The sequence below is a fragment of the Trichechus manatus genome, unplaced genomic scaffold (genome assembly GCF_000243295.1).
Source record: "Trichechus manatus latirostris isolate Lorelei unplaced genomic scaffold, TriManLat1.0 scaffold00066, whole genome shotgun sequence".
Classification (NCBI taxonomy): Eukaryota; Metazoa; Chordata; class Mammalia; order Sirenia; family Trichechidae; genus Trichechus; species Trichechus manatus.
The window spans coordinates 9,430,631-9,443,948 of record NW_004444002.1 but is presented as its reverse complement, the minus strand read 5'-3'; the positions used below and the strand labels follow the sequence as shown (position 1 = coordinate 9,443,948).

Below are 13,318 nucleotides of genomic sequence, written 5' to 3'. Positions count from 1 at the left end.
GTTAGATAGACACCTGAGACGGTCCCTGCCCTGAGGGGTGTTATTCAGAAACAGGACCCCCTCCCCCTAGGCCGGAAATCCCAAGAAAGGCTGAGAGAGAGAGAGGCTAGCAATGGGGGATAGGGAGGACGCTGGGAGCCGCAGGGAGGCTCGTGTAGGGTGGAGCCAGGGCCTCACCGGAGGGCTAGTGGAACAGTTTCTCACATCCTGTCCTCCAAGGTTCGCTGGTACTGGGTGGCCCCAGGCACAAGCTAGAAACAGGGAGAAAAATCCAGGGTCACTTGGAGACCAGCTAACTCTTAGAGAGCTCGCAGCCACCTCCTCCCCCAGAGGTCCCCCCCCTTCCCCTGGCCTCCATCCTTTGAAACGCACGCTATGTTGCCCAACCCTACTTAAGGATCAAAATCATCACATTTCATAGGAAATCAGGCTGAGCGGGATGGCACGCTGGGTCACAATCAAAGAAACCTGTTTCACTGACTAGTGATTGCCACTTTTGGATAGGTTTTAGAGCTCATTAAATCAGTTTTTTTCTTCTAATCTAATTGGGTCTTTTCAGGGTCTACCGAAGTGGAAACGTTGTGTGTAAATTAAATTTTTTGTAATCAAATTTTCTCTGAAATGCTCTAGAGGATCTCACCCCCCACCTTCGTTTTAGCCTTTCATGAATCAAATTTTGTATACATTGGCTTGACTTAAATTCAAGGTCTGCTTGTACTATTTCTTACAACCCAAATCTCAGCCTATCATTCCAGGCTCATTTTGAATATATAAGACAAGTTATCCCAGTGTGACATCGGTGCCTTGTGGGGAAAGGTGGGTTAGCATTTAAAGAGATGAGTCAGAATCCACTCCCACCCTCCAATCTTTTTTTTTTTTTTTGCCTTCCATGTGGAAGACCAGGGTTTGATTCCCAACCAATGCACCTCATGCACAGCCACCACCTGTTTGTCAGAGGAGGTTTGTGTGTATCTCTGATGCTGAACTGGTGATCTACTTCTGCAAATCACCCAGTGAAAACCCTATGCATCACAATGGTCAGATCTGCAACCAATCATGGTTCTGTTGTACATGAGGTTGCCATGAGTTGGGGGTGGACTCTATGGCAGCTACCAACAACTATATGCCAGACACTGAACTCAGCAATTCATGTGTAGAATCTTATTTGATACTTGCAATAACCCTATGAGGTGGGCATTATTGTCCACTTTCTACAGAGGAGGAAACTGAGGCCCAGATAGTTTTGGTAACTTGCTCAAGCTCTGCCACAGTGAGTGGTAGAACAGGGACTTGAGCCCAGGCCGTCTGAGTATAAAAGAGGGGGGTGCCCTTTCCATCCTCTCACTCTGCCAACCACAGGAGGTGGGCCTGGACGGGTGATGCCACAGAAGGGACTGAGTGTTTTGAGATCTAGGTTCCAGTTTGGGCTCTGCCCCAAATATGATGTGACCCAAGGAGACCAAAAACCCAAACCTGTTGCCGTTGAGTCAATTCCGACTCATTCGACCCTATAGAACAGAGTAGAACTGTACCACAGGGTTTAGAAGGCTGCAATCAATCTTTACGGAAGCAGACTGTCACATCTTTCTCACTCGGAGTGGCCGGTGAGTTCGAACCTCCCACCTTTCAGCTGGCAGCCAAGCACTTAACCACTGTGCCACCAGAGCACCTGACCCGAGGAGAGTCACCCAATATTCACTGAGTGAACATTTTCTAAGTGCCTACTGTGCGTCAGGCACTGGGCTAAGTTCCACAGGCTCCAGGCCGCTGTAAAAAGAGGAGGTTGGATGAGATAAAGTCCCTTCCTGCTCTGAAAGTCCAGGATCTCTGATAGTCATTCCCTCCTCCACACCCTCTGCCCTTTAAAGGAGATTTCCTCAGAGGGTAATGAGGGCATGAGTATGGGCCGAGCCTATATATACTTTGACCTTCCCAGTGGGTTGAGCTGCAGAGGGAAGGAAGGTGGCTGGGGTCTAACACCTTGAATATTCTACCTGTTTGTCTTGGTATCATAAACTCAAGGCAGGGAGATGAGACCCCCTACTGTTGGTTTAAGAAAAAGAACAGCCATCCTTGTAAGAAGAGATCTCTGGCAAAATGGTGGCGCTAAGACGACGCCAACGTAAGAAGCAAGACACAGCCAATCCATGTCTTTCTGGACACTGCAGGCAATGGCACTGGGGAGGTGCTCAGGAACTTAGTGCAGAATGTATGAGCAGGATCCTGCTGACAGAGAGCAAAGGGAAGGGAGGCCTCCCTAAGGTTGGGGGTGGCGTGGGTTTGAGGGACGCTGAGCTGGGCACCTAATTATGACCAAAGAGGACAAACAGAGCGCCACAGAGGGGAATGGAAAGGTGCCACGCCAGACTTGATCCAAGTCACTGAGCCCCAAGGAAATGGCCTTGGGGTGCCTCTTCCTCAAGACAGAGAGGAGAACCAAGAGGGAAAGAGACAACCTGGGCCCCAGCCCCAACCCTTCCTGAGCCCAGAGGGGAGAGGCCAGAGCTGCTCTCCAGCTGGGCCTGCCCTCCCCAGCGTGGGAGGGAGAGGCTGGGATGCACATACCACAGAGGAGGACAAGCCAGGGGCAGCAGCCCCAACGAGCCCGGGCCATAGGGTCTCCAGATGCAGGCGCTGGTGGATGCAGGGACTGGGGAGAGAGGGCAGAGCTGTTTCCCTGGCCTCTTCCTCCAGACCTTTCCTGGGCAGGAGCAGCCAGGGGGTGGGGGCTGGCTGGAAAGGAGGTGTCCAGCTGGTAGATAGAGCGTCCCCCCTCAGGTCCTTTCTTTCTGAGGGCTCCGTGAGTCAGGGTAGGCAGAGGAGCTTCGGGCTGCTCCAGACCGCCTCTGTTGGCTCCTAGTTGCCGGAATAGGGTGTGAGCCCGCCCAGGGCAGAGTCCAAAGATCTTCGAGACAGAGGAGCAACAGCTGGTCTCAATCAGCCTGCTTGTCCCAGCCCCCTCTTCAGCAGCCAGGCCTCAGCCATGCTTGAATTCTGTCCCCCTCCCTCCAGCAAGCTGTTTCCCATTAGCTCCCCCACCCCGGGCTCTGGCTGCGGCCCTGCTTGTGTCTCGGGATGGATGTTTGCTGTTCCTTTTCCTCTGAGCTGGCCTGTCTCAGGAAAACCCTGAGTCCTCTCTCTCCCTAGGGCCTGAGAAGCCCCATCACACCCTTGGGGGAACTTGATCTTAGCTGGAGAGTTAACTCCGTGAGCTGGGGTGAGTCCCCTCAGAAGATCCCATTCTGTCAAAGTGCTGCCGGCCACTGGCAGAGGGCAAGACTGCCCTTCCTTTGGAAGCCCTCGAGTCCTGTTCAGCTGCACATTCTAGACTCTGGGAAACCCAAGCTGTTATCAGCCGTTCACACCTGAGATGGAATGAATGCTTGAAGATGCCTTTATTTGGAAGGACCAGGGGATGCCACTGAAGAGGGAAGAAGATCCACAAAGGGGAGTTTGAGGCTCCCAGAAGACAAATTTGGTTAACTGGAAATGCCCTAAGGAGCTCTGGTGGCGCAGTGGTTAAACACTTGGCTGCTAACCCAAAGGTCAGTGGTTCAAACCCACCAGCTGCTCCTTGGGAGAAAGATGTGGCAGTCGACTTCTGTAAAGATTACAGCCTTGGAAACCCTATGGGCAGTGGTGTCACTAGGGTTGATGTCACCTAGTGTGGTAATTCATGGTGTCACCTCCTCATGTTAATTATCACGATAGCTAAAATACCAGAAAATTTGATAAAATCAGCGACTATAAAAATACCAGCAACAACAAAAACAAAAGCAAGTAGAGAAAAAACCACACGATTCGGAACGTCATTGTAATTGGGTAATGATGACAGCTTTGGCCAGAGCTCATTAGAAGATTCAAAAAGTAAATTAACATAGAATTTTAGCCTTGTAGGTATATTGATACATGTATGCTGAGCTTATGCAAATTTTTTTTTGTTATGACTAACTTCAGGGATATTTTTATAAAAAAATAATAAATTGCTGCTAAAACACTGCACAAAAATTTTATAGACAGTCATTTTGGTGTTACCCTCTCTGAAAGTGTCACCCGCTGCATTTTGCATCCTCCACACCCCCTAGTGACACCACTGCCTATGGGGCAGTTCTAATCTGTCCTATAGGGTCACAATGGGTTGTATGGAAATGCCCTTGCTGCCATAGCTTTTAGGACAGGGATTTGCAGTGTGGGTCACTCCTCAACCACAAGTAGCGAAGCTGTCTCCACACCCACTGGGTCAGAGGGCAGCAGTGCTGCAGCGCTAAAGCAGTGCCTATTAAATGTCCTTTAGAACTCTAGGCCTTTGTGTTCAAGGCAGGCAATATCCCAGAGAAGAATGCTTCCCAGAGACACACAGACCCAATGATGGGGACTCACCTAGCCTGGAAGGTCCCAGAGGCAAACCACACACTCATTTTGATTTTATTTTTAATGTATTACACTCTGCTTTTGTCCACAACAAGTTTAAGGCAGCTTTCAACAATCTATCCAAATAGACCATTTTAAAGAGGAAAAAAAACATACCAGTTGTCCTCGACTTGATTCCTACTCATAGGGGCCCTATGTGTGTCAGAGTAGAATTGTGCTTCATAGGGTTTTCAATGGCTGCGACCTTTCAGAAGTAGGTAGCCAGGCCTTCCTTCCACAGCACACTGGGTGGGTTTGGACTACCAACCTTTCGGTTAGTAGTCGAGCACTTAACTGTTTGCACCAAACAAAGAAAGGGGGCGGTATTAGTTTCCTAGAGCTACCATAACAAATTATCCACAAACCAGGTGACATAAAACAACAGAAATATCTCACAGTTCTGGAGGCTAGAAGTACAAAATCAAGGTGGTGGCAGGGCCATGTTCTCCCTTTAGGCTCTAGGAAAGGATCCTTCCTTTCCTCTTCCAGCTTTTGGTGGCTGCCAGCAGTCCTTGGTGTTCCTTGGTTTGTAGCTGCATCACTCCAATCTCTGCCTTCGTCTTCACATACACTTCTTTCCTCTGTGTATCTGTGTCTCATCACATGACCTTTTTATAAGGACACCAATCTTTGGATTTTAGGGCCCATCCTAATACAGTATGACACTGTGATGGTTAAGGTTGTGTGTCAACTTGGCTGGGCCATGATTCTCAGTGGTTTGGCAGTTGTGATGTAGTTTGGCAGTTGTATGAGGTTGTGATCACTTCCATGATGAGATTTGGTATAATGTGATCACATCCATAATGGGTAGCCAATCAGTTGAAAGGGAGTTTCCTTGGGGGTGTGACCTGCATCAAATATAAGAGGACATTCTAGCAAGGCTCAAGGGCTTGTGATCACTCTGGATCCTGCAGCTGGCTCCTGTTCGTCCGACCTCTGGTTCTTGGGGGACTTGAGCTAGCAGCTTACCTGCGGTCTTGCCTGCTGATCTTGGGATTCATCCATCTTCACGGCCTATGAGCAAGAGCCTTGCTGTCTGACATACTGATCTTGGATTTGCCAGCCGCTTTGGCTAGGTGAATCAGGAGAAGCCTCTATCCTGACCCATGGACTTGGGACATTCCAGCCTCTACAACTGCGTGAGCCATTTCCTTGATATAAGTCTCTCTCTCTATATATATTTATATGTTAAGTCTCTCTCTCTATATATATTTATATGTTTTACTGGTTTTGCTTCTCTAGAGAACCCAGCCCAAGACATTTGGTACTGAGAGTGGGGTCTAGAGAAACAAAATTGTAAAGGATGAGTTTTCTAAATTGGTTCTCAAGTCTGCTTGGTCTTAAAGATGTTGACGACTTTGCTTCCAGTAGTAAAGAGGGCACTGCTAATCCATGAGGTGAGATGGCAATACAAATACACAAAATATCACCATCAATAGATTAGATATTGGTGAAAGGTGAGATTCTGGGTGATTGCATGTGTGATACCTTTCTACAATTTTGTTATAATGAGAAGTATAAGGAAGCTGGTTGGCTGATCCTACTTTCACTAGACAAACTGGTGAAACAAAGAGATGAGCTTAGGGATTCAGAGTCAAAGCTCAAGTGCTGCATAAATGACCTCAAAGTTTCCACTTGTGCCTTGAAAGAAAGCCTTATTTCTTGTAATGACAGAAGTGATATTGCCAAAAACCAAAACCAGAGTCTTATCGTAAGAGTGGCTGAATTACAACCCCAATTCAATTGCCAACCTTGAGCGGTGTCTGAACTTAAAGTTAAGGCATTGATTGGGAAAAAACGGGATACTGAAACTTGGGATGGGGACATATGGGCAGATAATCAGGAAGCTGGAGACACTGAGCCCCTGAATTCTGTTGACTCACTCCTGCTGACAAAACCAGCCCTCTCACTCCCATCTGAAGAGATTACTCCATGTTTGTCTGCTAAACCACCCTCCCCAGTAAAGCCATTAGCCCCTCCACCACGATCTGATGAGATTAACCCAGCTGTGTCTAAAGAGCCTTTGCCTGAGGCATTGCCTGAGGCAGATGCTTTACAAGACAATGCTGAATGTTATCAAAACACTTCCTCGCCACCGATTTTGGCTTCTAGACCTATAACTAGCCTTAGATTTCCAAAAGGTGAAGTATAAAGTGTGACCCAGGAGGAGGTACGCTACACTCCAAAAGAACTGCTTGACTTTTCTAATATGTAGAACAGAAACCTGGGGATTTATGTGGGAATGGCTATTAAGTGTGTGGGATAATGGTGCAAGGAACATAAAGATGGATCAGACTGAGTTTATTGATATGGGCCCACTAAGCATGGATTCTTCATTCAATGTTTTAGCTCGAGAAATTAGGAAAGGATCTAATAGTTTATTTGGTTGGGTTGCTGAAGCATGGATTGTGAGGTGGCCGACACTAAATCAAGTTGAAGTGCCAGACCTGCCTTGGTGTACTATAGAAGAAGGTATCCAAAGGCTTAGGGAAATTGGCGTGCTAGAGTGGATTTATTAAGTTAGACCCACAGACCCACACATGTAGTGCCCAGAAGACACCGTTTTACGTCAACTGTGAGGAACAAACTTGTGAAGGCAGCCCCAGCATCCTTGAAGACTGCTGTGATTGCTATTTTTTGTAAGTCAGATTTGACAGTGGGAACTGCCCTAACTGAATTAAGACACCTAACTACAATGGGGTTAATTGGACCCTGTGGTAGTAGGGGCCAAGTGGTGGCACTCAATCAACAAAGACAAGGTGGGCATGGTTACAGTAATGGACAGCGAAGTCAAAGCAGTAATCAGAATAGTCTGACTTGTATGGACTTATGGCGTTGGCTACTTAGTCGGCTACTTAGTTGGTTACTTGGCCAACCGACTGGAAGAGATCCATATTTATGCCTATTCCCAAGAAAGGTGATCCAACCAAATGCAGAAATTATCTAACAATGTCATTAATATCACAAGAAAGTAAAATTTTACTGAAGATCATTCAAAAGCGACTGCAGCAGTATATCAACAGGGAACTGCCAGAAATTCAGGCCAGATTCATAAAAGGACGGGGAAGCAGGGATGTCATTGCCGATGTCAGATGGATCCTGGCTGAAAGCAGAGAATACCAGAAAGATGTTTACCTGTGTTTTATTGACTATGCTAAGGCATTCGACTGAGTGGATCATAACAAATTATGGATAACATTTCGAAGAATGGGAATTCCAGAACACTTAATTGTGCTCATGAAGAACCTGTACGTCAATCAAGAGGCAGTTGTTTAGACAGACAAGGGGATACTGCATGGTTTAATGTCAGGAAAGGTGTGCATCAGGGTTGTATCTTTTCACCATACCTATTCAGTCTGTATGCTGAGCAAATAATCCGAGAAGCTGGACTGTATGAAGAAGAATGGGGCATCAGGGTTGGAGGAAGAGTCATTAACAACCTGCGTTATACAGGTGACACAACCTTGCTTGCTGAAAGTGAAGAGGACTTGAAGCACTTATTGATGAAGATCAAAGACCACAGCTTTCAGTATGGATTGCACCTCAACATAAAGAAAACAAAAATCCTAACAACTGGACCAATAAGCAACATCATGATAAATGGGGAAAAGATTGAAGTTGTCAAGGATTTCATTTTACTTGGATCCACAATCAACACCCATGGAAACAGCAGTCAAGAAATCAAAAGATGCCTTGCACTGGGCAAATCTGCTGTGAAAGACCTCTTTAAAGTGTTGAAAACCAAAGATGTCACCTTGAAGACTAAGGTGCACCTGATCCAAGCCATGGTATCTTCAATCGCATCATATGCATGTGAAAGCTGGACAATAAATAAGGAAGACCAAAGAAGAATTGATGCCTTTGCATTATGGTGTTAGTGAATAATATTGAACATACCATGAACTACTAGAAGAACGAACAAATCTGTCTTGGAAGAAGTACAGCCAGAATGCTGCTTAGAAGTGAGGATGGTGAGAGTTCGTCTCAAGTACTTTGGACATGGTATCAGGAGGGACCAGTCCCTGGAGAAGGACATCATGCTTGATAAAGTAGAGGGTCAGCGAAAAAGAGGAAGACCCTCAGTGAGATGGATTGACACAGTGGCTGCAACAATGCGCTCAAGCATAAGAATGATTGTGAGGATGGCGCAGGACTGGGCAGTGTTTTGTTCTGTAGTACACAGGGTCGCTATGAGTTGGAACTGACTCGACGGCACTTAACAACAGCAGCAATTTAGTCATGGTGTCTCTAGGAGTGAAATAGACAAGAAATCTACTAAATATTTACTTGATCTGTACAAGTGGAAGAATTCTAGGTCAAGTGAACAGCAGTCTAACTCGAATCGCCAGAATAGAAAGTCACGGCCCCTCAATCAATTCCCAGACTTGAGAGGGTTTAAAGACCCACAACCCCCTGAATGAAGGAGAGGCCAGGCCCCCTTGAGGAAGGACTCCAATACACTGCCAAAACTTATACTGTTAATCTTTCTCCCAGCCTTCCCCAAGGGGATCTGAAGCCTTTTACGAGAATGACTGTTCATTTGGGGAAAGGAAATAATCAGATTTCTTGGGGATTGCTGGATACTGGCTCTAAACTGACACTAATCCCAGGAGACTCAAAAGGTCACTGTGGCCCACCAGTCAGAGTGGGGGCCTCATACCACCAAGAAACAAGAGCCAGGAGAATAGTGCATCCTTTGGACCCGGGGTCCATGCACTGACAGGCTCCTCCAGTGGGGAAGATTGATGACAAGGACCTTCCCCTAGAGCTGACAGAGAAAGCCTTTTCCTGGAGCTGGCGCCCTGAATTCGGACTTCTAGCCTCCTATACTGTGAGAGAATAAATTTCTCTTTGTTGATGCCATCCCCTTGTGGTATTTCTGTTGTAACAGCACTAGATAACTTAGACAGACTTCACCTTAATTATGTCTGCAAAGATCCTATTTCCCAATAAGGTCACATTCTATAGTTATGAGTGAACATGAATTTTGGGGGGAAACTATTCAACACAGTACAGGAGGCTTCATACCCATCCCTGATGAGTAAAGACATTGGTTTTGAGATAAGGAGATAAGGGAGGAGCTGCGGGTGAAGGCAGCTGAGGCCATCATCACCACCAGGGCCAGGGCGGGGACCCCAGGGATGGAGCCAGAGGGCCGAGTGCTGTGTGGAGCCTTGGTAACCTCCAGACCATCCCCGGGCAGAGTCCAGAAGCCAGGGGAGGGAGGTCTGCCCAGTTTTGTGAAGGGGAAGGAGAGGAATGAGTGAAGAGGTTCAGTGAATTCACGCTTCAGGAATACAAGTGTTATGGATTGAATTGTGTCCCCCCAAAGTATGTGTTGTAAATCCTAACCCCGATACCTGTGGTTATAATCCCCTTTACTTTGTTATGTTAATGAGACAGTATTAGTGTAGGGTATGTTTTAAGTCAATCTCTTTTGAGATATAGAAGAGATTAAACAAGCAAGGGAGCAAGCGGAGGTGGCGGAAGAGAGATGCCAAGCCACACGAAGATCGCCCAGAAGCAGAAGCTGAAAAGAGACAAGGACCTTTCTTCAGAGCCGGCACCCTGAATTCAGACTTCTAGTCTCCTCAACTGTGAGAAAATAAATAAATTTCTGTTCATTAAAGCCACCCAAAGAGCTCTGGTGGTGCAGTGGTTAAAGCATCCAGCTGCTAACCAAAAGGTCAGTGGTTCGAACCCACCGGCTGCTCCATGGGAGAAAGATGTGGCAGTCTCCTTCCATTAAGATTGATAGCCCTGGAAACCGTATGGGACAGTTCTACTCTATCCTATAGGGTCGATATGAGTTGGAGTTGACTCGACGGCAGTGGGTTGTGTTTGGTTTACGCCACCCACTTGTGGTATTTCTGTTATAGCAGCTCTAGATAACGAAGACAACAAGCAAAGGGCAGAGGCCCCCAGGCTCAGAGACAGACCAGGGGCAAGTACTACAAGAACTCTGTGTGGTTCTGTGACCCCTGACATGCCCACTATCCTGTCCCTGCCTTCTCTCTCCCAGCCCATTCCAGGACTGTTATTGGAGTTATTCCCAGAGACCAGCGGGCTGGGGAAATGCCTTCTGCCCTCCTCTGTGACTGTATTAGCCATCCCGAAGGGCAAGCAGGTAGTGCTGATGGGGGCTTGTTGAACAGGGCCCTGAAGATAGAGTTTTAGGACAGACACAACCCTGCCTTCATCAGTAGCACTGATGTGGCGGCCAGACCAACTGGGTCTCAATCCCAGCTCTGTCTCCCACTAGCTGCATGGTGCTGGACAAGTGACTCCACCTCTCTGAGCTTCAGTTTTCTCATCTATGAAATGGGTGTAATAATAGTACTAACTTCTTAAAACTGGTTGCCGTGGATTCCGACTCATAGTGACCCTATAGGACAGAGTAGAATTGCCCCATAGGGTTTCCAAGGAGCGATTGGTGGATTCTAACTGCTGACCTTTTTGGTAACAGACAAGCTCGTAACCACTGCACCAGCAGGGCTCCTCTTAGGGGTATATGAGGATTAAAAGGATTAATGTTTGTGAAGCACTCAGAACGTGCCTGGAATATGTTTGTTCTCTAAGTGTGTATTAAAGCAAATACATAACTAGAACTAAAACCAGCGTCACCTGTACCTTGTTCCTCTGCCCTGGCATTCCACATTGCTGAAATGGCAGTTAACGTTAGGGCCAACCCCCAGAAATAAATAAACTGGACAGGCCTCCCTCCCCTGGCTTCTGGACTCTGCCCGGGGATGGTCTGGAGGTTACCAAGGCGCCACACAGCACTCAGCCCTCTGGCTCCATCCCTGGGGTCCCCGCCCTGGCCCTGGTGGTGATGATGGCCTCAGCTGCCTTCACCCTCAGCTCCTTCCTTATCTCCTTATCTCAAAACCAATGTCTTTACTCATCAGTTTGAGGACTTGAGCCTGACTTGGCAATAGGTCTTGAAATGGAAAGAAATGATTTAGGGTGAGGAGTGTGAATGTCCAAGAGTCCTTGTATCAAAGTTGTTGGGAAGATCCACAAGTCACTGGAGCGTCGCTGTGGCCTGCACAGGCGGCTGAACTCTGCTCAGTTCACTTTTTAGCCCAAGGCTAGCCTAAAGGCCACGTTATAAAATTGGAGGAGTTGTTTTTCAGGGACTTTCCTGTCCGGGCCACTTTTTTTGCCCTCTGATCCCACCCCTGCTTCCCAGGGCTTGTCACCCTGATTTCCAGCCTGGGTCTGCACTCTCTCACACCGATGCTGGCCTAAACCCATTGCTGTCAAGTCGATCCTGACTCATAGCGACCCTATAGGACAGAGTAGAACTGCCCCATAGGGTTTCCAAGACTGTAAATCTTTACAGAAGCAGACAGCCAAGTCTTTCTCCTGCGGAGCGACTGGTGAGTTCAAACCGCTGACCTTTTGGTTAGCAGCTGAGCAGTTAACCACGGTGCCACCAGGGCTCCTTGATGCCAGCCTAACCTCCATCAAAATACACCTACCCAACTTGTATACTCTCCGGCTAGGTGACAGTAGGTGTCTTGAGTAACATTTCAGATCACAATGCACAACCCATTTCATGTGTGTGGAGGAGGAAATGCATGCAAAGTGATTAGCACGCAAGGAACTAGAGCACCAGGGACACAAGTAGCTGTGCGGGGGGCCCTTCAGGAAGGGCAGGACCCGGAGGAAGGGCAGGAGTTGCTTTCTCAGCAGTAGGGAGGTGAGTGCCAGCAGGCCAGAGAGCAGAGGGCATCCTGGCAGCCTCGGAGGAGCAGCAGAAGTAGCACTGCAGGCAGCGGTCCCCAGGAGGGCAGATAGGCTGCAGGGACACAAAAAGCAGCCTGGGAGAGCACAGGCAGGCAGCACCATTGCCTGGAATGGCCCATGGCGGCAGGAAAGACAGAAAGCCAAGGGGGTTCTGAGCACTGCAGAGCACCCCCTGAGCCATACGACCCAGCAGTCCCAATCCTAGGTATATACCCAGAAGAAGTGAAGGCAGGAACATAAACACCAATCTATACCAATGTTCACTGCAGCACTTTCCACAATAGCCAAAGGTGGAAACCACTGAAATGTCCATCAACAGGTGAATGGATAAACAAAATGTGGTACATACACACAATGAAATATTACTTAGCCATAAAGAGAAATGAAGTCCTGATGCGTGCCTTGAAAACATCATGCTGAGTGAAATGAATCAGACACAAAGGACAAATACTGTATGATGTCATTCACATAAAACAAGCAAATATATAGAAACCAAAGATTATTTATTAGTGGTCACCAGGAGTGAGGGGTCGGGGGAAGAGTTTCTGTTCATTGAGTTTCTGCTAACGGTGGTGGAATAATTTGGAAAAAGACAGTGATTATAGTGGCACAACATGAAAAATGTAATAAATGTCATTGAATTGTAAATGTGGAAGTTGTATTGGCAAGCGTTTTGGTGTGGATATTTTCACCACAAAAAAACAACACAAAACAAAAAACATCACCCCCTGGGGGTGCCCCAAGATACTGAAATGAAACTTTGAAAGGGACCTGAGGTCCTACAGATATGCAGGTAGGAAGGTGTCATGGATTGAGTTGTGTCCCCCAAAAAATGTGTGTATCAATTTGGCTAGGCCATGATTCCCAGTACTGTGTGGTTGTCCTCCATTTTGTGATATTCCTATGTGTTATAAATCATAATCTCTGCCTGTAGTTAAAGAGGATTAGGGTGGGATGTAACACCCTTGCTCAGGTCACATCCCTGATCCAAAGTAAAGGGAGTTTCCCTGGGGTGTGGCCTGCACCACCTTTTATCTCTCAAGAGATAAAAAGGAAAGGGAAATGAGCAGAGAGGGGGGACCTCATACCACCAAGGAAGCAGTGCCGGGAGCAGAGCGCATCCTTTGGACCCAGGGTCCCTGCGCTGAGATGCTCC

The 13,318-nt window shown here is 47.4% G+C and overlaps 1 protein-coding gene across 1 annotated transcript in view; it reads right to left on the bottom strand.

Moving 5' to 3' along the window:
- The window catches only part of XPNPEP2 (X-prolyl aminopeptidase 2), a 29,273-nt gene extending 26,403 nt beyond the window's left edge, over window positions 1-2,870 (bottom strand). The window contains exons 1-2 of the mRNA XM_004379606.1: window positions 2,566-2,870; window positions 178-251 (exon numbers count right to left, since the gene is read on the bottom strand). Of these exons, the coding sequence (XP_004379663.1) occupies window positions 178-251; window positions 2,566-2,614 (123 nt within the window). The 5' untranslated portion in view covers window positions 2,615-2,870. The remainder of the gene's footprint in view (window positions 1-177; window positions 252-2,565) is intronic.
- Window positions 2,871-13,318: the final 10,448 nt, after the last annotated feature.